Raw genomic sequence first — 27,132 nt, forward strand, 5'->3', positions numbered from 1 at the left:
AATGGGCCACTACTAGTCCTGTTGTTTCCGGAATGTTAGGCTCCAGATAACCCTCAAAGTTTGTGATAAGTCGGCCCGTCCCCGCAGGCGAGAGAATGTCCACCGGCACTAAAGTCTCGCTTAATGGGGGAATTATCCTGACATCAGCCAGAGACACATTACAACATTGTGGGATTAATTCCTGATCCCAGAGCAGGGGAACAGTAACATCCCATAATTGTAAAACACCCCTTCTTAAGTCCAGCAATGCACGATTCCTGCTTAGAAAATCCAGTCCGAGCAGGACACACTGGGTGGATTCTCTCAGTACATAGAAGGTGTGCTGCCAGCATATAGGGCCCAAACGGAAGGTGACTTCAATAGTACCCAGTGTATCCAGCATCTGTCCATTCACTGCACGGGTATCAACATAGTTCTTTTTCAGGGGTCTGTTTCTCAGTGCCGGGACTGACATGCGGAAATCAGCACTAATTAGTGACACAGTGGCCCCTGAATCGACTAACATGGAAACCTCTGTACCTTCAACCACACCCCTTACAAAAGAAGTTGGATGGTTATTACCTTCCATGCTAGTAGCGTCATTGGAAAAGTCTTGGCATAAGCGGCCCTCAGTCCGAGTGGCTGGTGTTTGGGGCACAACACCAGCTACTGACCGTTTCCCTGATGGTTGACGTCCGTGTTCCGCTCCTGCGGCAGAAAATGCACGCCGCGTCTCCTGGGCTCCTCTTCACGTCGGGCGCGCCAGCCTGGACTAGGGCTCCTGCCTCCCGGCAGCCTAGTGGCGGGGTGGACTCCCGGGGGGTCCGAGCGATAACCCCGTGACGGGAAGCCCCCGTGGGACGGGAACTGGTCCCGATCGGGGGAGCGGCCACTGTGTCCCTCTCTGTTGAATCTCAGCTGGCATCCTCTCTCTCCGCAGTTACAGCTACAGTGTCCCCCCGAAGACGAACGGGGCCTCTGTCCCCTCATGTCCATGCTGCGTGCTTTCAGTCTCTGATTTTCCTCATACATCTCTTTTATTTCCACTTTCATGGTATACATCTCCTCTGTTAATTTCTCAACGGCTCTCTGGAGGCTGTCAGACGCCGACACAGACTGCACCGAGGGGCCCACTGCAGTGTAGGTACCCAGGCAGTCTCTCTGAAGAGCCACTCTGGCATTCTCACATCGCTCCGCTACTTGCAGAGCCTCCTCCAGGTCCGTCGCTCCCAGCTCGAGACACTTGGCTTTCAACGCCGGGTCCAGACCGGCCAGAAAGCGCCGAAACTTCTCCTCTCTCTGTGCGATGGCTCCATAATCCGTGAACGCCTCCGTGACCAGCCGGCTCACGTCTGCAGCAAACACCTCCAAGCTCTCCCCCGGAGCACGCACACGAGCCGATAGGCTGGCCCGGAAGCGGTCCATTAATTGTCTCTGTCCAAAAGCTGCCCCCAGTCTCTCTTTAACAGCAGCATAGTCTGATTTAGTCCCATCCGGAAGACTGTCCCACAGCAGAAAAGCTGACTTACTGAGACGAGTCGGGAGAATCCTCACCAGCTCCTCATTGCAGCTGGAGCCGGCTCCCGCCGTCGCGCTAACGGCTACTTCCAACTGCCTCGCCCAGCTGAGAAAACTCTGGCTACAGTCGCCGGTGAAGGGCGCGGGTAAGTCCACTTTGACATTCATGCCGTGCGAGTGTCTGTCAAACAGCGCCTTGCCGGGCTTAAAAGGGTCTTCGTCACCACACCACATGTCCGCAAAATAGACGGGAAGCTTAGCAGCTAACTATACACGTGCAGCTTAACTGAAAAAACTCACGAGTCCCGTATAACACTTTTTTTTCACACACAGCGGTTAAAATCCCACCGCTGACACCAATGTAGCCGAGTGTCCTGGGTTCGCCTATACAATGTACTTATATAATAACATAATAAACGGGAGACATAAGAGCAGGTTCGGTAGCCACCGCCTCTTTTAATCTTATTCTTCACACACCTCCTTCCACAACAACACACACCCTACGTCACAGCCCTACGGCAACTCTGGAGGGATAAAACTCCTCCTCCTTACCTAACACACTCAGGTAACTTGGAACATCCTGAACAGTTTGTTACACATGTTACAACATTTATTAACAGTACAAATAACATACATTTCATAATAATACATACAAAAATAATATATGATAATATAATAGATTCAGTATTAAACGTAATATTACATCAGAATCAATAGAAAAAAAATAGAAGTTTAATAAGTAATAGATAGTAAATAATAAGCTGTAGTATTAATAAAACAAAGTAATTATAATAAAAAGTAATACATACTAAAATAGTGATAAGAAGTAAAACTAGTAATAAATAGTAAGTATGTTCAAATATTTGTAAAAAGTGTGTGTGTTCGGGGGTGGGCTAGTAGTAATACAAAATAAAGCAGTATTGAAACATAAAATAACAGTATTACAAAGTAAAGTATTAGTAATACAAAATAATATTGATAATAGCAAACGTTTATGTTAGTAAATAATATTTGAAAAATATTATCAATAGTGATAAAAAATAGTAATAGTAATAGTAGTGGTTAAAAAAGTATATATAAAAAAGGAAAAGTGTGTGTTGGGTGAGGGTGGGGGTGTTCGAATATTCCAGATGTAGTGGTGGGGAGGGGCTAAGGGGTTAGGAGTTGTCCTACAAGTTGAGCAGAGGAGAAGCAGATGGATTTGTGCTTCTTCTTCTTCTTCCTTTCTCTCTTTCATTTCACTTTTACTGAACTAACAAGTCGCAATGGACTAAAAGAGGACTAAAAGTAGACTAGGACCGGAAGTGAGGAGGTAAAACTGTCCTTCTCGTTCGGACTTCATGGATCGTTGTCGCTAAAAACCAATTCCATCAACTTTAGTTTTTTCCACCCTGGTCTCCATGGAGGTGACATGTCCATCCCCACTTGAAGGAGCGTGAACGCTATCGATATCCTGTGTTGATCCACGGAATGGCGGCTCTCGTCCTGGTTCTGCTTTGTCTTTGGACCTGCGGGGACGCCAAAAGCGCGTTCCCGATCAGAACCTCCTACAGCCTCTATGCCGGCGACAACGCGCACGGTGCCCGAGTGGCCAGCAGACACAGGTACACGTCGTCTACGCCATTTTCATTTGACATTGTATACTTGAAGTAGTATTGTCATCATCTACTGTACTGCTTAATTGTCACCTTCAAGCACAGTTGACTGAGATTCAACAGGTGTGCATTTACCTCATCTCACTGTGTGAGTACTTCAGTAAGTACACTGTGTACCTTATGCACACTGTGTACACTATGCACACTGTGTACTTAGTTCATGAGTGGCAGTGTTGATCTTCTTCTCTCCTTTTTTGTTGCTGAATTGCAACCACTTTGTACAACACAGTTGACTAAAAGATACACACACATAGTGATGGTGTCGATGCCAAGGGTAGAATCAATATCGATACTCGATACTATTCTATTTTATGTTTCTTTTATTTAAATGTCTGATACACATATATAAATATCTATATTAATTTATCAGTAAATCGTTTACAGTCAGGGAATAAATAGTTGGACATTGGACAGTTTGTTATATTGTCAAACTGTCCACAAATTCATTTGATAAATGATTTTGGTTGCCATGAAAGTTTTGCCTGTACATATGAGCAACAAATTAAGGTAAAATCACAAAATCATTCAACGATCTTGAAACTTTTCGAGTAAAACGTGTCAGTATCTGCAGTGCTGGCGCCAGATTTAGGGCCAAGACAACTTCCTGAATACGACAACAAACACTATAGACTTAGACTACTGCCATCTAACGTCTTAGTATTGCAACTGCATGCAAAGTCTACTTATAAATGAGACTCAAAAGCTCCAAAACATTTCCAAACTGGACTTTCATACAAAACAGAAAGTCATCATATTTTAAAATAAAGTAAGTTAGACCACAAATGTTTCCAGTATACATTTAAAAAAGTAAACACATGTGCCTAAATGGTATTTGATGACAACATTATAATGAAAGTACATTACACTCATCTTTTCTTGTTATCTTCTTAATGAGCATTGATTAGAGCAGTATTTCTTAAACATAGTGCTGCAATGCACTTTACCACCACGTGTGGCAGTAGTAACAATCTCAGACAAAATTTGACTTTCAAGGAGAAGTCTTGAGCTAAAGTCAGAGAATTTTTCTAAAGGGGCTCTTTGCAACATTTACAGAGATGCCTAGAATGCGCCAACTTTCCACTGTATTTTACACAGTATATTTTACCCTCTTACGGCTTCTAGTATGTATTGATGTAACTACGTACATACATAACACATGCATGCACATTAGCTTTGGGTGTTGTTCGCTAATAAAAGTAATTTGGATAGCTAGCGTTATCTGTCATTGAATGTACAGTATATTATATCATAACAACAACATGACTGCAAATTGTTTGTTGCTTCTTTTGGACTGTTTTTGTATGTGTGCACACGCTCTCTGCACGTACGTGTTGACGAGACCGGGTGAGTGACAGCCGTAAACACCAATCATCATATTTGGGCAGGTAAAATGTTATTACATAAACTTTGTAATTGTGAAAAATATAGGCAATTGTCAAACAAATGTGTTCTGACAACTTCCTGAATACGACAACAAACACTATAGACTTAGACTACTGCTATCTAACGTCTTAGTATTGCAACTGCATGCAAAGTCTACTACATAATACTTATAAATGAGACTCAGAAGTAGAGATGTCCGTTAATATCAGACTGCCGATATTATCGGCCGGTAAATGCTTTAAAATATAATATCGGAAATGATCTGTATCGGATTCAAAAAGTAAAATGTATGACTTTTTAAAACACCGCTGTACAGAGTGATACACGGACGTAGGGAGAAGTACAGAGCAGTTGCGTCCCCCAGTCATACTTGCCAACGCTCCCAATTTTCCCGGGAGACTTCCGAATTTCAGTGCCTCTCCCGAAAATCTCCCGGGGCAACCATTCTCCCGAATTTCTCCCGATTTCCACCGAGACAACAATATTGGGGGCGTGCCTTAAAGGCACTGCCTTTGCGTGCCGGCCAAATCACATATTATCTACGGCTTTTCACACAAGTGAATGCCACGCATACTTGGTCAACAGCCATACAGGTCACACTGAGGGCAGCCGTATAAACAACTTAAACACTGTTACAAATATGCGCCACACTGTGAACCCACACCAAACAAGAATGACAAACACATTTCGGGAGAACATCCGCACCGTAACACAACATAAACACAACAGAACAAATACCCAGAACCCCTTGCAGCACTAACTCTTCCGGGACGCTACAATATACATCCTCGCTACCCCCCACCCACCCACCTCAACCCCGCCCCACCTCAACCTCCTCATGCTCTCTCAGGGAGAGCATGTCCCAAATTCCAAGCTGCTGTTTTGAGGCATGTTAAAAAAAATAATGCACTTTGTGACTTCAATAATAAATATGGCAGTGCCATGTTGGCATTTTTTTCCATAACTTGAGTTGATTTATTTTTGGAAAACCTTGTTACATTGTTTAATGCATCCAGCAAGGCATCACAACAAAATTAAGCATAGTAATGTGCTAATTCCACGATTGTATATATCGGTATCGGTTGATATCGGAATCGGTAATTAAGAGTTGGACAATATCGGAATATCGTATATCGGCAAAAAAGCCATTATCGGACATCTCTACTAGGGCTGCAACAACTAATCGATTAAATCGATTAAAATCGATTATAAAAATAGTTGGCGATTAATTTAGTCATCGATTTGTTGGATCTATGCTATGCGCATGTGCAGAGGCAATTTTATTTATTTTTTTTAAATGTTTTTAAAAAAAAATTATAAACCTTTATTTATAAATTGCAACATGTACAAACAGCTGAGAAACAATAATCAAAATAAGTATGGTGCCAGTATGCTGTTTTTTTTCAATAAAATACTGGAAAGGATAGAAATGTAGTTTGTCTCTTTTATCCGATTATTAATCGATTAATCAAAGTAATAATCGACAGATTAATCGATTATCAAATTAATCGTTAGTTGCAGCCCTAATCTCTACCCAGATGTGTAAGAAAACTAAATATAACAACTGGACAGCAGAATTATTATTAATTTAGTTAAATGTTGAATTTAAATTAGTTAATTAAAATACATCTACATTTAGAATATAATAGAATAGAAAGTACTTTATTGATCCCTGGGGGAAATTCAGCACCAGAGTTCGCTCACAATAGACAATAAACACTTAAGTATTTTTACATGTGAATAATATAAATACAGTCTATTATACAGCATTATTCACATTTAAATAATATAAATACAGTCTATTATACAGCATTATTCACATGTGAATAACATAAATACAGTCTATTATACAGCATTATTCACATGTGAATAATATAAATACAGTCTATTATACATTTAAGTACAGTCAAAAAGGAACATATGGATTATACAGTCTGATGGCTGTCGGTATGAAGGACTTCCTGTGTCGTTCTGTGTTGCATTTTGGGAGTCTGAGCCTTCCACTGGGGCGGTATAGCTCGGTTGGTAGAGTGGCCGTGCCAGCAACTTGAGGGTTCCAGGTTCGATCCCCGCTTTCGCCATCCTAGTCACTGCCGTTGTGTCCTTGGGCAAGACACTTTACCCACCTGCTCCCAGTGCCACCCACACTGGTTTAAATGTAACTTAGATATTGGGTTTCACTATGTAAAAGCACTTTGAGTCACTAGAGAAAAACGCTATATAAATATAATTCACTTCACTTCACTTCCACTGAACGTGCTCATTCTCTCCGCCAGGTCCGAGTTTAGTGGGCGGAAGGTGTTGTCCATAATGGCTAGGAGCTTTGCTAGACTTCTCCTCTCTGACACCACCGCCAGAGAGTCTAGCTCCACTCCCACCGCGTTACTGGCCTTCCTTACCAGCTTGTCCACCCTGATTGCGTCCCCCGCTCTCAGTCCGCTGCCCCAGCAGGCCACGGTGTATTTAGATTTTTTCTTAAACAATCAACAATTATTAACACATGAACACAAACAAAGTACCGTTGAGTATCAGAGTTTGGGCATCGTATCAATTGTGGAAGGCACCTATCTCTAATGGTATTCCTGTTGGTGTAATAGTACACACTTTTGCCTTTCATGGCAGAAGCCATACTGCAGGCTCCATTCCTGGCCGGGGTTGCATCTGGAAGACTATCCAGTGTAAAAAAAATAAGCCAAAACTGTCCATGAAGATTAATTGCTGTGGAAACAAATAACAGAACTATTTACTTGGTATCGCATCAAAAAAAAACTTTGCAGTATCATCTACTTGTAATGTGTGCATTAATGTGAGGAGAAAAGCGGGGGCATTATACTTGGCTACGCTGTGCATGTTTACACAGCTTCTTGAAAAGCTGAAAACAAATATTTAGGATTTCATGAGATTTGTGAAATGGTTGACAAGATAATGTCCAACCCAAATGTGTGAGTAAATACACACGCACACGCACACGCACTTGGATGAGATAATTTAGAGAAGTCATCAGAAAGGAATGTTAAGTGTGTGTCTTCACAAACTTCAGAGTACAAATGACACAATATGAATATATCATTGTGTATCAATAAATAAGAAGACTTGAACTAACTTTTTAAAATGCATGTTAGAAATTGTGATGTTAGTTTTGATTGGTTACATATAAACTACTGTAGAGATAAACCATAAGTTCAAGTGCACAGCATCGTTGTGCAATGATGAAATTAGCTATATATTTACATTTTCACACCTGAAAAAGTGACAAAATAATGATTTAATTAACCTTGACGACATAAATAAATGCAGGGGTTTCCCTTAATGTAATTGAATGTGGCGCGCCGCCACTGCATTTTTATTACTGCCACATCTTGAAATTTTTTATTTTTTTCTTGAAAACAAATTAAAGTAATATACTATTTTGTAGCACCCAGAAGAAATCACACAAAGGCTGACGCTATTTTTACATTTTATCACCAATCTTATGATAACAATTATGTTAACAATTGGCACAATTCCAACAGGTTTTACCTCCCGTGAAAACACTTTCGTCTCCGTGAGTCTGCACTTCCCCAGACACACAACAACACTTCCTCATTCTCTGCCAATCACCATTCAGGCACGGACGCTGTGTTTGCAAATGTGGGAAAAACTGACATCAAATCCAAACCACACTAACATAAAACATTAACATTAGCTGGGGGTTACAGAATGAATTGATATATATAGCCTATCACTTCAGCACTATTGACAAGTGATGTACTAAAAACTTGACCACTGAAAAAATACTCTGATTACGGAAAACCCGGCTACCAAAACCGGATGTAAAAAAAACGCACGCCATTGTGTCTAGAGCAGTGGTTCTTAACCTGGGTTCGATCGAACCCTAGGGGTTCGGTGAGTCGGGCTCAGGGGTTCGGCGGAGGTCAAGACACACCAGACTCATCGTGTAAATAAAAACTTCTCCCTATCGGCGTATTACGGATACGGCAACAGCAGAAGTCAGACTGATTTGCAGGTGTGTAATTTGTTGTGAGTTTATGCACTGCGTTGGTTTTGTTGTTTGAACAAGGTGATGTTCATGCACGGTTCATTTTGTGCACCAGTAAAAAAAACATGGTAACACTTTAGTATGGGGAACATATTCACCATTAATTAGTTGCTTATTAACATGCAAATTAGTAACATATTGGCTCTTAACTAGTCATTATTAAGTACTTATTAATGCCTTATTCTGCATGGCCTTATTATAAGCCTAACCCTCTAACCCTAACCCTAACCAAATAACTCTAAATTAAGTCTTTGTTACTTAAAATATGTTCCCCTAGTGTCCAAAAAACTCTAAATCAGTGGTTCTTAACCTTGTTGGAGGTACCGAACCCCACCGGTTTCATATGCGCATTCTTTAGTGAAAAATAAAATGTTGTGTTTTTTTTCAAATTCAAGACAAAGTTATATGTTTTTGGTAACACATTAGTATGGGGAACATATTCTAAGTAACAAAAACTTAATTTAGAGTTATTATTATATAACCATCATTTTGCATTAGAGTGGGTAAAAAACATGAAAAGCAAAATATGTCTAAAAATACAAATTTACTTTTTAATGTTGCTTTTTTGTCATCTTTTTGATGTCACAAACAAAACTGAGCAGCCTGTAAGTGCTTTTAGATGGAGGGACCCGCAGAAGCACCAGCTGCGCATTGAGGAGTGCTATACATGGGTTCATATCTGCAAAAGACTCTCCACTGGTTTTGTTACTTGTTAAAAAAAGTATCTGGAAGGTTCTAATTACTTGCTAAATATAGCCAGAAAGTCACTAAGTTAACAACACTGATCCCTTCTGCTACGTCTTTTTATTCTCTGGCAGACCAGGGGCCTCATTTATAAAACTGTGCATGGATTCCAAACATTGTGTAAAAACAAACCTGAGAAAGTATGTCCGCCAACAAATTTAAATTTATAAAAGCGTGCTGCACACACTTTTACGCACTCTTCACATTGTAAATCACACCTACCGAGAATTGTGTGCATAACAGTTTCTCCTTGTTTCCTGCCGAAATCAGCCATACATGTTCAGGCTAAACACAGTGGTACCTCAACTTAAGAGCACAATGCGTAATTCGTAACTCAGAACACTCATATCTCTAAGCAGCTCCGTCCATTGAAATTAATTGAAATTATTTAATCTGTGCTTGCTCCGCCCCACCCCAGCTTGTGTTTTAAATTTAAAAGCAAACTTTTAGACAACAAATATTGTTAGAAAAATATCACAATAGAATATAGTGAAAACAACTTCAGTTTTTATATTATGTAATAATATAATAATATTATAAACCATTTACCTTCAGGACCGTACTAATGCGGTGTCTCCTACAGGCAGATTCTCCGTCCAGTGTTGCCTACGCTGCTTATGATAAGCAACATGTTTTTGTAGAGCTAATTTTGTTTCCGTTTCTGTCATGAAACCTGGTATTACAAATATTTCTCAAACCAACTTTCACCAATGGTGGAAAATCCTGTAACAAGTCATGCTCGCAATTTAAAGCATAACAGAAAGCTGAGAGACAGCTTATATTTCAAATTACTCATGAGTTAAGGTACCACTGCAGCTCATTAATATGGTGGTGAGTTTAAGGATCACGTGTTCACCTGTCAAAGAAAGATAGAGATTTTCAGACTGGTGCTTAATACGTCAGGGCGCATGACAATATTATCTTTGGAGGGCTTAGTAAAGTCATATCCAATAAAAATAAGAACTGGAATGGTAATATTTGACCAATGTTGCCAAGATGGAGAAAAACTTGTTCACGTTTTACCTTCTGTGTTCCAAGAGTTTGTCCAAGCAATGTATTTATTATTTGCGTGTCTTTATTTGTCAAGTAATGCAAAGCAGATATACTGTTTCATGACACAAGTAGTCTTAATGGGCAATATTTAAAGCTCTTGTGCCCAACTGGCCCTGATACAAGACAATTTCAATATTTTATTGGCACAATAAATGTGTTTTTGTAGAGTTATTTATTTTGTAAAAATATCTGAGTGGTCATAAAAATAATGTAGATTACATGTTGGCTGTCTATTTGCATCATGGATGCGTGAAATCCAAACATTTGCACTACGGCCGTGTTATAAACTCCTGAAGGCTACATGTTTTTGAAAAAAGATAAATGTAATAATTTCTAAACCACTCAGTGGCCTAGTGGTTAGAGTGTCCGCCCTGAGATCGGTAGGTTGTGAGTTCAAACCCCGCCGAGTCATACCAAAGACTATACAAATTGAACCCATTACCTCCCTGCTTGGCACTCAGCATCAAGGGTTGGAATTGAGGGTTGAATCACCAAAAATTATTCCCGGGCGCGGCCACCGCTGTTGCTCACTGCTCCCCTCACCTCCCAGGGGGTGAACAAGGGGATGGGTCAAATGCAGAAGACACATTTCACCACACCTAGTGTGTGTGTGACAATCATTGGTACTTTAACTTTAACTTTAAATTCATATTAGTGACACACAGAATTTTTGGCCAAAAGTGGCCCTAAGATGTATTTTGGTTTTCAGCCGAAATACTTTTATCAGCAAAACTACACTGCCAAAACGGATGTTGTGATGACGTAAGCAGGAAGCTCGTGCTTTTCTGGAGTGAAGGCAGCATGTCTGTAGTTACAATACTTTCATTTTAGTGAGATTAATGCAGTCGTAAGCACAAATGCAATGTTAAAAACTGTTACAATAATTTAAATGCTCAAAAACATCTCCCAACTGGCGATGTCCAATTCCGAGAACATTTTTCTAAAGGGGCTCTTTGCAACATTTACACAGATGCCTAGAGTGCGCCAACTTTCCACTGTATTTTACACAGTATATCCTACCCTCTTACGGCTTCTAGTATGTAATGACGTAACTACGTTTGTACGTAACACATGCATGTGCATTAGCTTTGGGTGTGGTTAGCTAATAAAAGTAATTTGGATAGCTAGCGTTATCTGTCATTGAATGTATATTCTATCATAACAACATGACTGCAAATTGTTTGTTGCTTCTTTTGGACTGTTTTTGTGTATGTGCACGGGCTCTCTGCGCGTACGTGTTGACGAGACCGGGTGAGTGACAGCCGTAAACACCAATCATCATATTTTGGCAGGTAAAATGTTATTACATAAGCATTGTAATTGTGAAAAATAAAGGCAATTGTCAAACAAATGTGTTCTGTTAAACCAGCCAGTGGTGTTCTTGTCAAATTGTTTGCTCTTTAAAATGTTACTGTGAGGAAGTTGCAAACAGCACCTTTAAGCGCAAAAATTATGACTGATGTGATTAAGCTGTATTTTCATTTGCACTTTAATCCTATTGACAGTTTAGTTAAAAAAAAAAACATATTCATTATTCACACAAAATTTTCATCAGTTATTTGAGTCCCTTCCTTATTTTTCTGACAATAGCTTGAAGTTAAATAAATAATCATATTTGAGATTAACACATGGTTTCATATAATATGTCAAGGTTGTAAACAGTAAGTACCGTATTTTCCGCAATATAAGGCGCACCGGATTATAAGGCGCACCTTCAATGAATGGCATATTTTAAAACGTTCTTCATTAATAAATATATTTCAGTGAATAACTTATTGTTTAAATCTGTATATAAATATGTACATAAAGTGTTGTAATTATATTGTAAAATGGATGGATGGACGTTTAAAACAAAACTGTTATTATTAATTAGTAAGTACACATTATTTGAGCCTTTTTAGAGATAATCATATCATTGTAGTAAATTATGCAAATTACTCGATGATGTCATGGTGACCACGCCCATGGACACGCCCCCACCACCACAGGTATCTTGGCAGTTTATGGGAAACACTGAGATATAATTATTGAATACAATTAAAATCAAAAGTAAGATTACTATCCATCCATCCATATTCTACTGCTTGTCCCTTTCGGGGGGAAGGGGGCTGGATCCTACCTCTCAGCTGCATTCGGGCGGAAGGCGGGGTACACCCTGGACAAGTCGCCCTCTCATCGCAGGGCCAACGCAGATAGACAACCATTCACACTCACATTCACACATTTGTAAGATTACTAATTCAATGGTAATATTACCACTCAGATATCTGAGTGGGTCCTGAGCCCCTCTGTAGTGGAAAAGTTGGGTTAAGAACCCCTGGGTTACACAGAGTCCAGGAAACATGAATTATTTTTTGGATCGCTTGTGTAGTAATATGTTGCATGCACGCGGGTAACAGAGGTGGTGGTAGGGGTGGGGCAGGGTGGGTAATTTGTTGTCAATTAATCCTATCTGGCCCGCAATCTAAAGTGCGCTGTGAATGTTGCCCTCCTGTAGGATTGAGTTTGACACCCCTTCTCCAGATAGTCCAGTTTGATCATTTTCTAGGCCACAGGCCAACCTTTGCAGGACCGATCTGAGGACCTCACTAAGCTATTACATTTTTACCGTGTTTATTTTTATATACAAGTGTTTTTTATATATATAAATATATATATATATATATATATATATATATATATATATATATATATATATATATATATATATATATATACATATATATATATATATATATATAAATATGCTGTACAGTATTTGTGCTTGCGTCGCTTTTTTTCAGGAACACTAATTCAAAAACTCACAATAATGTCTGATTGAATGCTAAAACCGTTATGACAGACCACCTCAAAAAACGAAATGGAATTTGAATTTTTTTTTACTGAATGAGACACCCAGAATGCACATGAAAATAAAGAATGTGGGATTTTCCATATTATCTATGAACACTGAATATTAACAACATATGAACTTCACTCTTCTTTTACTTCTCAGACTACCTCCTCGATCGACATTTTTTACAATCAAGTGAAACTCAACAAAAATGTAACAAACACGTTATATGAGCACAAAGGGAAAAACCCCCCACCTACAATCTGATATAATATCATTTTTTGCAGAACTTTGTTGTAAAAATCTGCTCGCGCATCTTTCTCTGACACCCGCGTTTCAGGCTTGCTGCTCTGGAAACACTGTGGAAACAAACCCCTCCCACACTGTTTGGTGCCTAGTCTGAGTTGATGTGATGTAGATTACCATAATAACTCGTCTATCACTCAAAAAGGCAGATTCCAACCACTGAAATACTTGTATAGTTCAAGACTTACGGAAGTTTAAAAAAAAAACTGCACATCATAATTGCGGCTACAGTTTCGATGTTAAAGGTCTAAAAAAAAATTTGGGAAACGTCCAATGGGCCGGATTGAAAATCCTAACGGCGGCCCGTGGGCCGTAATTTGCCCAGGTCTGTTATAGAGGCACTTGCGTAAGCGCGTGGGCATGGACTTTGCTTTGTTCAGGAACAAACTTTAATGTAATATGTTTTTTCTTTGAATCAAACCTAACGTATAATGCTTTAGTCTGGAGATAACTTAATGTAAGATTGTACAATGCTTTGGTCTTTTCACCAAACATCATGTGATGAATCTTTCTAAGGATGTCCCAATTCTGTATTGAAGGCTGTTCAAAGTTGGTGATATCTGACTAGACATCATTCAATGTCAGGCCATAATTTACAACATAAATTAATCTCACATTATGCATGAATATTCTTTCAACAATCCTTAAAGGCCTTCTAAATCGTAACAATAGCCGACTTCGTCCTGGGCTGCCCACTAGCCGTCAGCCAATGTCCAGTCCAGTCCGCGGATAAGCGAGAATCTGTCTCGGGAGATGGGAGTGTCCGATACATGCTCATTCAGCTCTGTGAAGCTTGTCCATCCTGAGGCACAACGCTAGCTCCGCAGCCCTGTCTCCTTGTCCACATCTCCTCTGAACTCTCCCAGGGACTCTGGTGTGGCAGAGAGCCAGCCGCTGGTGTCCGGTGAAAACACGGCCATGGCCAAAAGGCTCCCCGAGGCAGATCCAAAAGTTCACAAAAAAGCACAGCAAAAGTCACCAAAGTGCCACCCTTTGTTGTGCAGTCCCAAAAGTGCCCAAACCAAAAGGTAAAGAAACCCCACATGAAAACAAGAGAGAAACATTAAAAACACAAAAGGTGGCCACACAAACGAGGAGACAATGACGAGGACAAGCCATAACTCTTTACTTTCTACACGCACACTGAGGACTGAGTTTTGAAACCCTTCACCTGGCCAACATTTTCAAATGTGTGTGTTTTAAGTACAAAAGTATCTGTGTTTGTGTGGGAATGTGTGGACAATAGCTCCATATTGTGTTGTAGAATCAACAAATATGAAAACAACTAATGTGAATTAGGGATTAGGGTTTTATGCTGCGGATTTCGATACTAATCATCCATGAGTGAAATCGTCCAATACAATACTGTTATCGATTACATTTATTCACTCTAAAATAGGCTCGAGCACCCCCAAGCTGCAGAAAATGGATGGATGGATGGAACTGTAAAGGTTTTAATGTATTTATGGTGAGGGCTGTTAACAATGTAACAATATCACCACAATATTCAAACTAGTTTCTTATTTTCTTTTATTACGTACAATTGTTTGAGCAAGACAAAGTCAATAGTACACAATAACTAAATAAATGCCAAAACTACCGTCTACTACTCTTTTAAATCCTTCTGTTATTACACTCAAAGTCCTCCTCTGTCTGTAAGATGTCTGGCCTCGTCCTCCAGTGATAATGGCACTTCATAATGGTTATTTACAATATATGGAGGTGATGATTATTAACTTAGGGGAGCGACTCGACATACACTGTATGCACAAACACAATTAGCTGCTAGCCTCCTTTGTCAGCCGGGGGACAAAAATAAAGTATTAGCTGGAGGGAATCATTTTTTATGATCGTCATTGTTGTAATCTCCATGACTGATCACATACTTGTTCACGTGATCAACCATTGTCTCAAAACATATATAATTTTCACATAGCAAAATAATTGAAACTTATTATGGCTCCTGTTTGGGGTAAAGACATTCCTTCTCAAATAGTGGGACGGGCCCACCTAGGGGGGACGCGGTGCGATGCCAGGGGGTTCGGGTGTGACTCCAGGGCACATGCTTTATCAGTATCATGCAGTATATGCTTCAAACCCTGCTTTGAAAAGCTGTTCTCTGCCAAACGTGCTCAGTGTGGCCATTAATCCTGACTTGCTCATTTTGATTAAAAAAAAACAGTTTTATAAATTTTTGTTTAGTTGGTTTAAGTGTTTTATATATTGTGTTTCTGAGTTAATTTGCCCTAGTGTGTGAATGTGAGTGTGAATGTTGTCTGTCTATCTGTGTTGGCCCTGCGATGAGGTGGCGACTTGTCCAGGGTGTACCCCGCCTTCCGCCCGATTGTAGCTGAGATAGGCTCCAGCGCCCACCGCAACCCCGAAGGGAATAAGCGGTAGAAAATGGATGGATGGATGGAATTTCAATGTCTTCTTTGTAAATGCATATCATTTTATTTTTTCAGTATCAACTGGTTAAAGTCGGTCAAATTGTTTTAATAATTTGAATAAGGATTTATACCTTGGGAGAATGTTTTTTTCTGTTACAAACTAGTGCTAATAAAGTTTGTTGTAAGTTTATCTATATTTCTTTATTTTTGTTTTCCTTAATGTTAATAAGGATACAATATTAGGCAACGGTTTACTTATAACAATGTTATAGCCAAATGATACAATGATGCTATTTATAGTCTCTTTCTAGCTTTTCTGGAAACAGATTTTTAGCTTTTCTGCAAACAGATTTTTAAAATCAATTATGAAAAAGCCATGCCATTTGGAGCATATTTTGTAAAGAACATGACTTTTGGGGGGAGTGATTGTACACAGACTGAAGTTTCAGTTCAGCAAATGTCTTGATATTTGATGTGCCTTTGTAAGATTTGATACAATGTTTATGCTTTCTGTTCTTTTGGGTCACCCTATAGGTTAGGCCCTTATTGTGTAATATGTGGGAAATCGGTAACAACCAAATGAGTTATATTTATGATGATAGCACTGACAAAATGATCGTTTTCTTATACTGTCCTTTCTTTACTCCATGTCTACTGTTCTGGGGACTGTCATATGTGATTGCTCCTCTACATTTGCAGGTTGATAAATGTGCATTTGTTTAGCACATTCTGAAAAGTGCAGCCTTACTTTTCAGCCCACGGATTTTTGGACGATAACATACTGAATTCGGTATCCATCTGAAAGTACTCTTGCTTTGAATTATCTTTTTTTATTTTTTTATTTTTTCAAATTGGTTTGGATGAGCTGGAATCTGATGTTCTTCCGGTTGTGTGGATGTATGGAATGTGTATTTTGATAAAAGTGTGGCATAGCAGTTCCCATGGAAACACAAATGCAAACAAGCTGCCCCCTAAACATGGGTCCGGCGCTTTTACTGTAAAAGGTTAATAAAGAGAGATTAAAGTATATCAATATCAACAATATTTTGTTTGTTTGTTTGGAAACCCCTGGTATAAAAATAAGATTGTGTAAAGACAAGAAAAGAAAAGAAAGATAAAAAAATATATTTTGAATATGAGAAAAAACTGTATTTTACAGAATTAAAGTTGGAATTTTACCAGAAAAACTTCTCATTTTATGTTAATGTGGTAATATTATGATAATAATATTAATACATTTAATTTATAAGATGCCTTTCGAGGCACTTAAGGACACTGTACAAAAAAATGTACCAATAAAAACAATAGATAAGAAACAAAAAACAATATTTAGCTAAAATTAAAGTGAATAAAGTGTGTTTTGAGTCTTGGATTGAGAAAAGTTTTAACTTACAGTATGTGCTTGTATATGTGCAGACAATGTAAATGTTAATATAATGACAATTGTCATTTCACAAGATTTATTTGAGAATTTACCTGCTTGCAGTTTTTGATGTTTCATTGTGACCTTAAAACCTTAACAAGGCCGTAATGTTACACTCCTTGTACTTGCATACAAATGCACCCACACACACACTTGCACACACACGCAAGCACACACACAAACACACGGACAGACTCAACATTCTGATGTGACTATGGAATAAATCATTCAATATGGTAAATGGGTTGTACTTGTATAGTGCTTTTCTACCTTTCTTAGGAACTCAAAGCGCTTTGACACTATTTCCACATTCACTCATTCACACACACACATTCACACACTGATGGCGGGAGCTGCCATGCACGGCGCTAACCAGGACCCATCAGGAGCAAGGGTGAAGTGTCTTGCTCAAGGACACAACGGACGTGACTATCAATCAATCAATCAATGTTTATTTATATAGCCCTAAATCACAAAAGTCTCAAAGGGCTGCACAAGCCACAACGACATCCTCGGCACAGAGCCCACACAAGGGACGTCGATGTGAATGACTATGAGAAACCTTGGAGAGGACCGCATATGTGGGTAACCCCCCCTCTAAGTACAGTCCCTAGTGGATCCACATAACAGTGAGAGTCTAGTCCATAGTGGGGCCAGCAGGAGACCATCCCGAGCGGAGACAGGTCAGTAGCGCAGAGACGTCCCCAACCGATGCACAGGCGTGCGGTCCACCCCGGGTCCCAACTCTGGACAGCCAGCACCTCATCTATGGTCACCGGAACCGGAATAACCCGGCGAGGGGGCAAAGGAGAAAAGAAAACAGCAGATCAACTGGTCTAAAAAAGGGGGGTCTATTTAAAGGCTAGAGTATACAAATGAGTTTTAAGATGGGACTTAAATGCTTCTACTGAGGTAGCATCTCTAACTTTTACCGGGAGAGCATTCCATAGTACTGGAGCCCGAACAGAAAACGCTCTATAGCCCGCAGACTTTTTTTGGGCTCTGGGAATCACTAATAAGCCGGAGTTCTTTGAACGCAGATTTCTTGCCGGGACATATGGTACAATACAGTCAGCAATATAGGATGGAGCTAGACCGTGTAGTATTTTATACGTAAGTAGACTAGGATGGTAGAAGGTGGGGATTGAACCAGTAACCCTCAGATTGCTGGCACGGCCACTCTCCCAACTTCGCCACGCCTGTTTCTAATGACATCACAGACCTTCAGTGCCAAAAAGAGGAAGCTGCTTGCAAACACTTAACATTTTACATCAATAATGTAAATACACACAACTATACAATACTATTTGTGTAGACATTTTGTGTGTATGGTGTACGAAATGTGACATTTTTGAAGTGATGGGAATTTTTGGAATGTGGGAAATTGTTAGCGTAATGTTTTCATGGTGGAATAGGTTGAGAAATATGGAAACATTAATTTCATTTAGACCGTAATGCTTGGGCATACATGTGGTGTTATAATTAAACTGGAAATTTTGGAATGTGGACAATCGATAGCCTGATTATTATGTTTTAGGGCTAGAATGATTTTCATGGGTTAAGAAATGTTGGAGTACAGAAGAACCTTTGTTTTTGCGAGTAATCCATTCCAAAAGGCCTATACAACCTTCAGGATATCCTGAATGAGTTGAATGTTGGTTTTCATGTTGAAATGGCTTGAAAAATGTGAGAAATATGAAACTTGTAATAATGTCCATTCATTTCCAATAGGAATGTTGTCGTCTGAAATGTGGAACAATGGAAAATGTAGGAATTTTCTGGGACAACCATTGTGTCAAAAATTAGCAGAACATTTAAGTGTTGGAATGTTTTGAATTCATATGTGAGAGTAGTTGAGGATGGAAACAATGAGACACACAAAGAAAGAGTAGATAATAGAATTGTGGAGCATTGACAATTATTTGAAAACCCTAACATTAAAGTATACAAGAGTTGTTCTCTATGATGTCACCATTCTTCAGATGACTTGTAAGTCAGGAGGATGTGGGCGGACAGAAGACTTGAATTGCTAACACGGAGGAGGACCTCAGCCAAGTACAATAGTTGAACTTGATTTGAATGCAGTTGAAGAAAAGTCACATTTATTCATGAATGAATAATCACATGGCAGTATAAATATAAAGCCAGCATATTAGCAGGTATTTCCACAGTTTTTACTTTGTACTTTTGTACTGAAAAAAATTAACATGTTTTTCACATTTGTGTTTACAAAACATCCATCCATCCATTTTCTACCGCTTGTCCCTTAATGCTAAAAACAATCCAATGTAGGTGAAGATATGCTAAACACTTAGACATAATTGACAACAAACACACAATATAAGCCAATACATTTGCTCATCAAGTAATTATTATTTTCTTAATTATTCAAATACTATATAAATATTATATTGGCCAAATATTTAGGTCAATGCATTTTTGTATGTTAATTTTTTCCCTTTAAGGTTTTAAAGCGGCCCTGTTACGCAAAACCAACTTTTCTTACCTATTGGTACCTGTTTTTGTGTATTTGGGATCTGCATAAGTCCCGAAATTTGAATTTTGCCCAATTTGTGACATTTTTCCCAAGTGTGACATCAGCGGATTATTCATATGTGGTATACATTTATCTTAGGAGCTTTTCGCAGGTCTGCCATTGTAGTCTGACTCTGTAGTCCAAAAGTTCTTTCTTTTTCTCTATCCTCTTGTTGTGGGGCAGACGAGCTCGTACATGCAAACGCATCCTCTGCTGTTGTCATTTCTACTACAAAGTAGCGTATAAAATAAACTTAATCTGTCAATAGACTTGCTATGGAAGCGCTAAAAACTAAAACATGGCTGGCGGGGAAAAGACGCTGACGAAGTGAAGGCACGTAAATAAGACCTCCAACAAAACGGTGCATCCTGAGGAGACGGTCAGAAAGTGGTTTGAAGATAGTTTGTAAAACAAAATATATGCAACATTTTGACAGAATAACCACCATTACATGTTATGTAGATTACAATGAAGTGTTTTAAATCTAGAAAAAAAATCATAATATGACCCCTTAAAAGGAGAACTGAACTTTTTCGGGAATTTTTCTTATCATTCACAATCATTGTAAAAGACATGACAACGGATGGATTTGTTTTTATTGCATTCTAAATATTAAATAAAATTGATCAAAAGTCTGCTTACAATGGAGCCTCTGGGAGACGTTCAATTCTGCCTATAGAGCCCCTAAAAAAACATCCAAACACCTCCATTAGGGTTTTATATACATGATGTAAGTATATATGTTATGTAGTAACAGGCACATTTATAATAACATTCAATATTTATGTATTTTGATCATTTTAAGCATACGTGGCACAGTAATTTTACAAACACATCACGTTTGCTTTTTTCTTCATCAATGATTTCTGCTCATTGCAGACTTCATGAGAGCTAACAAACATAATAAAACATCACTTACTGTGCAACGTCTGCTGTCATTAAGATGCCATCTGCTAGGATGTTCATATATTCCCATTTAGATGAGAAGTGTCTACAATACATTTACTGGGAGCAGGGAAGCGAGAAAGCAGCAGACCACTAGATGATGTAAACATAGGGACACACAGAAGTGATTACCTCGCCGCTATAAATAGTTTGTCTGGTTAGCACTTATAATAACAACATCACTAATACTTGGTTAATAGTCAAGTCACAAAAATTTAATTGAGCGTTGTTGGCGCTTTCTGAATAATTATTTATCAGATTTTATGGGCAGAATAGTGGAGCTACCATTGGCTCTGCCGTAAGCGGACTTTTATTTACGTTTATTTAATATTTAGAATGCATTAAAAAAAAAAAATCCATCGTCATGGGTTTCATAATGATTGCCAACGACTGGCAAAATTACAAAAAATATGCATTTCCCCTGTTAGTAATCAACACATTTTGTAGTTAATGAAATACTACATAAATATTGTATGGGTCAATAAATGTTTTAAACTACACTATTTTTCCTGTAATATTTGAATACATCTTTACCGTTAACTTCTATTTAATTAATAATTTCCTGTAAAATTTTAAGCAATGTTTTTTCCTTAAAACAATTAGGTGATTTTTTTAAATCCAAAATTTGAAGTATCATTTTTTATTTATTTTTTTATCTGAAGTAATGGATTATTTTCCTTTAAATATGTAAATAAGTCATCCGTATTTTGCTCCAAAAGTTGATGTTTTTTCTCAAAGCTTGAATAATTATTTTCTCTCAAGTCATCGATTATTTTCCTTTAAATTATGAAGTAATTTGTATTTATTCTTTAAGTATGAAGTAAATAAACTTATCTTCTAAAATATTATTTTCTGAGATATGAAAAAAATTTGAAGCAAAAAAATAGTCCTCTGAAATGTTCAGTAATTAATTTTCTCTAAAATATGAAGTAAATATTTTTTTCTCTAAAATGTGTTAAAAAAGATGGTAAGATGATGGTAAGATGTTAAGATATGAAACACAAATTTTGTAAAACATATTTTTTCCTCTAAAATTTGAAGTAATTAAGATTTACTTTGAAATTGTAGGTGATACGTTTTTCCTCAAAATTGTTAAGAAATTCATGTTTCCTTATTAAAAAAATGCAGTAGATGATGAAAAAGATGCTTCGAGACCAGACATTTTCTGCAATAGTGAAGTGACACAAATCTAAATATTTTTGTCTGTAAATTATTGCTAAAAGTTCAATCATTATTTTAATACACTATAAATACGCTATATTAAGCTGAAAATATTATTTTGACACTAATACATTTGAATAATGTTCACACCTTGTAACATGAGTAACAAGTCACATGACACCGCAGAGGGAAAATTATGATTGGGTACAGTTTGTCTTTTTTCACCGAGGGGTGTACTCACTTCTTTTGGCAGAAATTTAGACAATAATAAAAGTTTGTTGACTTATTTTAAAGGGACAGTAAATACACTGTATTTCAATGTCTTATATGTGTATGTGTATACACTATGGTATATCCATTATCTTTTGATTTTGTGGATTATTTCCGGTTAATTCTTGTTTAGTATGTTGGAATCTGGCAAGTCAATTGAATTTAAAGACACAGTCTAATGCTTTGTCAGCCCATGTGGCCAGACCTCATGACATCAGCAGATGCTATTAACACCATCTGCTCATCATTTCCTGGTAATAATCCACAATCATGGCCATTCTTCTGTGTGACGCTGCCAGATACTTCCAGTGTGACTTTAACACACTCAGCAGAATCACTCTTTTGTTTCTTTATACACACCCACACACACACACGCGCACACACACACACAAATATATGAATATATACACACACAGGCGCACTATGTATACAGTTAAATTAAAGTTAAAGTACCAATGATAGTCACACACACACTAGGTGTGGTGAAATTTGTCCTCTGCATTTGACCCATCCCCTTGTTCACCCCCTGGGAGGTGAGGTGAGCAGTGGGCAGCAGTGGTGGCCGCGCCCGGGAATTATTTTTGGTGATTTAACCCCCAATTCCAACCCTTAAAGCTGAGTGCCAAGCAGGGAGGTAATGGGTCCCATTTTTATAGTCTTTGGGGTTTGAACTCACAACCTAACGATCTCAGGGCGGACACTCTAACCACTAGGCCACTGAGTAGGTATATATAGGTACATACATATATATATATATATATATATATATATATATATATATACATATATATATATATATATATATATATATATATATATATATATATATATATATATATATATATATATATATATATACATATATATATATATATATATATATATATATATATATATATATATATATATGTATGTATATATATATATATATATATATATATATATATATATATATATATATATATATATATATATATATATATATGGGTTCGGTTCTTGGCCCTGCACTCTTTAGTATTTACATGCTGCCGCTGGGTGACATCATACGCAAGTACGGTGTTAGCTTTCACTGTTATGCTGATGACACTCAACTCTACATGCCCCTAAAGCTGACCAACACGCTGGATTGTAGTCAGCTGGAGGCGTGTCTTAATGAAATTAAACAATGGATGTCCGCTAACTTTTTGCAACTCAACGCTAAGAAAACGGAAATGCTGATTATCGGTCCTGCTAGACACCAACATCTATTTAATAATACCACCTTAACATTTGACAACCAAACAATTAAACAAGGCGACTCGGTAAAGAATCTGGGTATTATCTTCGACCCAACTCTCTCGTTTGAGTCACACATTAAGAGTGTTACTAAAACGGCCTTCTTTCATCTCCGTAATATCGCTAAAATTCGTTCCATCTTGTCCACTAGCGACGCTGAGATCATTATTCATGCGTTCGTTACGTCTCGTCTCGATTACTGTAACGTATTATTTTCGGGTCTCCCTATGTCTAGCATTAAAAGATTACAGTTGGTACAAAATGCGGCTGCAAGGCTTTTGACAAAAACAAGAAAGTTTGATCATATTACGCCTATACTGGCTCACTTGCACTGGCTTCCTGTGCACTTAAGATGCGACTTTAAGGTTTTACTACTTACGTATAAAATACTACACGGTTTAGCTCCAGCCTATCTCGCCGATTGTATTGTACCATATGTCCCGACAAGAAATCTGCGTTCAAAGAACTCCGGCTTATTAGTGATTCCCAGAGCCAAAAAAAAGTCTGCGGGCTATAGAGCGTTTTCTATTCGGGCTCCAGTACTCTGGAATGCCCTCCCGGTAACAGTTAGAGATGCTACCTCAGTAGAAGCATTTAAGTCCCATCTTAAAACTCATTTGTATAATCTAGCCTTTAAATAGACCCCCCTTTTTTTAGACCAGTTGATCTGCCGTTTCTTTTCTTCTCTCCTCTTCTCCCCTGTCCCTTGCGAGGGGGAGTTGCATAGGTCCGGTGGCCATGGATGAAGTGCTGGCTGTCCAGAGTCGGGACCCCGGATGGACCACTAGCCTGTGCATCGGTTGGGGACATCTCTGCGCTGCTGACCCGTCTCCGCTCGGGATGGTTTCCTGTTGGCCCCGCTGTGGACTGGACTCCCGCTGATGTGTTGGATCCACTGTGGACTGGACTTTCACAATGTTATGTCAGACCCACTCGACATCCATTGCTTTCGGTCTCCCCTAGAGGGGGGGGGGGGTTACCCACATATGCGGTCCTCTCCAAGGTTTCTCATAGTCATTCACCGACGTCCCACTGGGGTGAGTTTTTCCTTGCCCGTATGTGGGCTCTGTACCGAGGATGTCGTTGTGGCTTGTACAGCCCTTTGAGACACTTGTGATTTAGGGCTATATAAATAAACATTGATTGATTGATTGATTGATGTATATATATATGAAAGTAATATATATATATGAAAATATATATATATATATATATATATATATATATATATATATATATATATATATATATATATATATATATATATATATATATATATAGGTATGTGCCTATATATACCTACTCAGTGGCCTAGTGGTTAGAGTGTCCGCCCTGAGATCGTTAGGTTGTGAGTTCAAAGACTATAAAAAAAAAAAAAATATATATATATATATATATATATATATATATATATATGTATGTGAGGTAATGGGTCCCATTTTTATAGTCTTTGGGGTTTGAACTCACAACCTAACGATCTCAGGGCGGACACTCTAACCACTAGGCCACTGAGTAGGCATATATAGGTACATACATATATATATATATATATATATATATATATATATATATATATATATATATATATATATATATATATATATATATATTGGACAGATCCAACGAATCGATTACTAAATTAATCGCCAACTATTTTTATAATTGATTTTAAATCAATTTAATCGATTAGTTGTTGCAGCCCTACTATATATATATATATATATATATATATATATATATATATATATATATATATATATATATATATATATATATATATATATATATATATATATACAGTATATATATATATATATATATGTCGGGGTCCACGTAAATCAATTCATGGTAATCCTGAACGTACATTGTTAATACACGCAACCATAACTCAAAATGCCGGCCATTTGAGGCATTTAAGAAACTCCGCCCGGACAGCTCCGCAAAAGAGGACATGTCCGGTGAAAAGAGGACGTATGGTCAGTCTATCCTAGCCCGGTCGCTGCTAGCACCGGACATGTCCTCTTTTGCTAGCATGCTAGCAGCTAACAGGCTAGGATAGACTGACCATACGTCCTCTTTTCACCGGACATGTCCTCTTTTGCGGGGCTGTCCGGGCGGAGTTTCTTAAATGCCTCAAATGTCCGGCATTGTGTGTGTGTGTGTGTTTTCTTCGCTTCTATTTTTGGCACAGCACTTTGTTTGTGCCACTTGCCTGTGTATAAAAGGTGTTATATAAATAAAGTTTGATTTGATTTGATTTAATTATTAATCTAATGTATTTATTAGGGGTGTAACGGTACACAACAATTTCGGTTCGGTACGTACCTCGGTTTAGAGGTCACGGTACAGTTCATTTTCGGTACAGTAAGAAAACAACAAAATATAAATATTTTGGTTATTTATTTACCAAATTTGTAAACAATGGCATAACATACATATACACACAAGGGTCCATTGCCAGTGTTAATGTGGTCAACATATATAAAATAAAAACTAAATAAGATAAGGCTCAGAATGGTTTCTTAAAAAAACCTTTCTACATATAAAGTGCTTTTTTGGATTGATTGAGACTTTTATTAGTAGATTGCACAGTACAGTACATATTCCGTACAATTCACCACTAAATGGTAACACCCCAATAAGTTTTTCAACTTGTTTAAGTCGGGGTCCACATTAATCAACATTAAACTGCCTGAAGTTGTTGCTCAGATTAAATAAAATGACACAACTTTTCTTCTACATATACAAAGTGCAACATTAAACGGTTTCAAGTCAACTCAGCTTAATAATTCATATTGATACTTTGATTCTTACTGATACGTGTTGATACCTTGATAGCTTAGTTTTATATAATGATACTTTAATGCTACATATTGATTCTTACTGATACACATTGTTACCTCATTGATACATATGTATTCTTAATAACACACAAGGATACCTTATTGATACATATTGATACACATGAATACCTTATTTCCTGTATTATCATTGATACTTTAATAATACACATTTTTACCATAATGACACATTTTGTGATACATTATTGATTCATTTTATTACATCATTGATGCATATTGTGAAACCTTATTGATACATATTGTGATACATTATTGATACATACATATTGTGATACATTATTGATACATATTCTACAACAATATTGAAATGTTTTGATAATATTGTGATACGTTATTGATACATACGGATATCTAATTTATATATACTGATGCACGTTAAAACCTTATTGATACATATTGTGATACATTACTGATACATATTGAAACATACTTTACCTTATTGATACATATTGGTAGCTTATTGAAACATAATGGTACTTTTCATATGTATTTTTTCAACAGAAACTGGTGTGCGTTTGCTGTGACCAAGACAGTGAGTTGTGTTGTTGAAGACGGTGTGGAGACGTACGTGAAGCCAGACTACCATCCTTGTGCGTGGGGTAGTGCTCAGTGCAGTCGACTGGTCGCGTAAGTACTGCACACACACACACACACACGCACACACACACACACACACACACACACACTCACACATACACACGTACACACACACACTCACACACACAAACACCTTGTATAAACATTTAAAAATGATTTAATGC

The 27,132-nt window shown here is 37.9% G+C and overlaps 1 protein-coding gene across 2 annotated transcripts in view; it reads left to right on the plus strand.

Annotated features, from left to right (window-relative positions):
* The first annotated feature begins 2,665 nt into the window (after window positions 1-2,665).
* The window catches only part of LOC133636092 (EMILIN-1-A-like), a 96,451-nt gene continuing 71,984 nt past the window's right edge, over window positions 2,666-27,132 (plus strand). The window contains exons 1-3 of one of the 2 annotated variants that reach the window (XM_062029753.1): window positions 2,666-2,809; window positions 2,878-3,101; window positions 26,873-26,998. In XM_062029753.1, the coding sequence (XP_061885737.1) occupies window positions 2,968-3,101; window positions 26,873-26,998 (260 nt within the window). In that variant the 5' untranslated portion in view covers window positions 2,666-2,809; window positions 2,878-2,967. Of the gene's footprint in view, window positions 3,102-26,872; window positions 26,999-27,132 lie in introns of both variants that reach the window. The other variant, XM_062029744.1, reaches the window with a different exon arrangement.

The sequence above is a fragment of the Entelurus aequoreus genome, linkage group LG02, assembly GCF_033978785.1.
Source record: "Entelurus aequoreus isolate RoL-2023_Sb linkage group LG02, RoL_Eaeq_v1.1, whole genome shotgun sequence".
Classification (NCBI taxonomy): Eukaryota; Metazoa; Chordata; class Actinopteri; order Syngnathiformes; family Syngnathidae; genus Entelurus; species Entelurus aequoreus.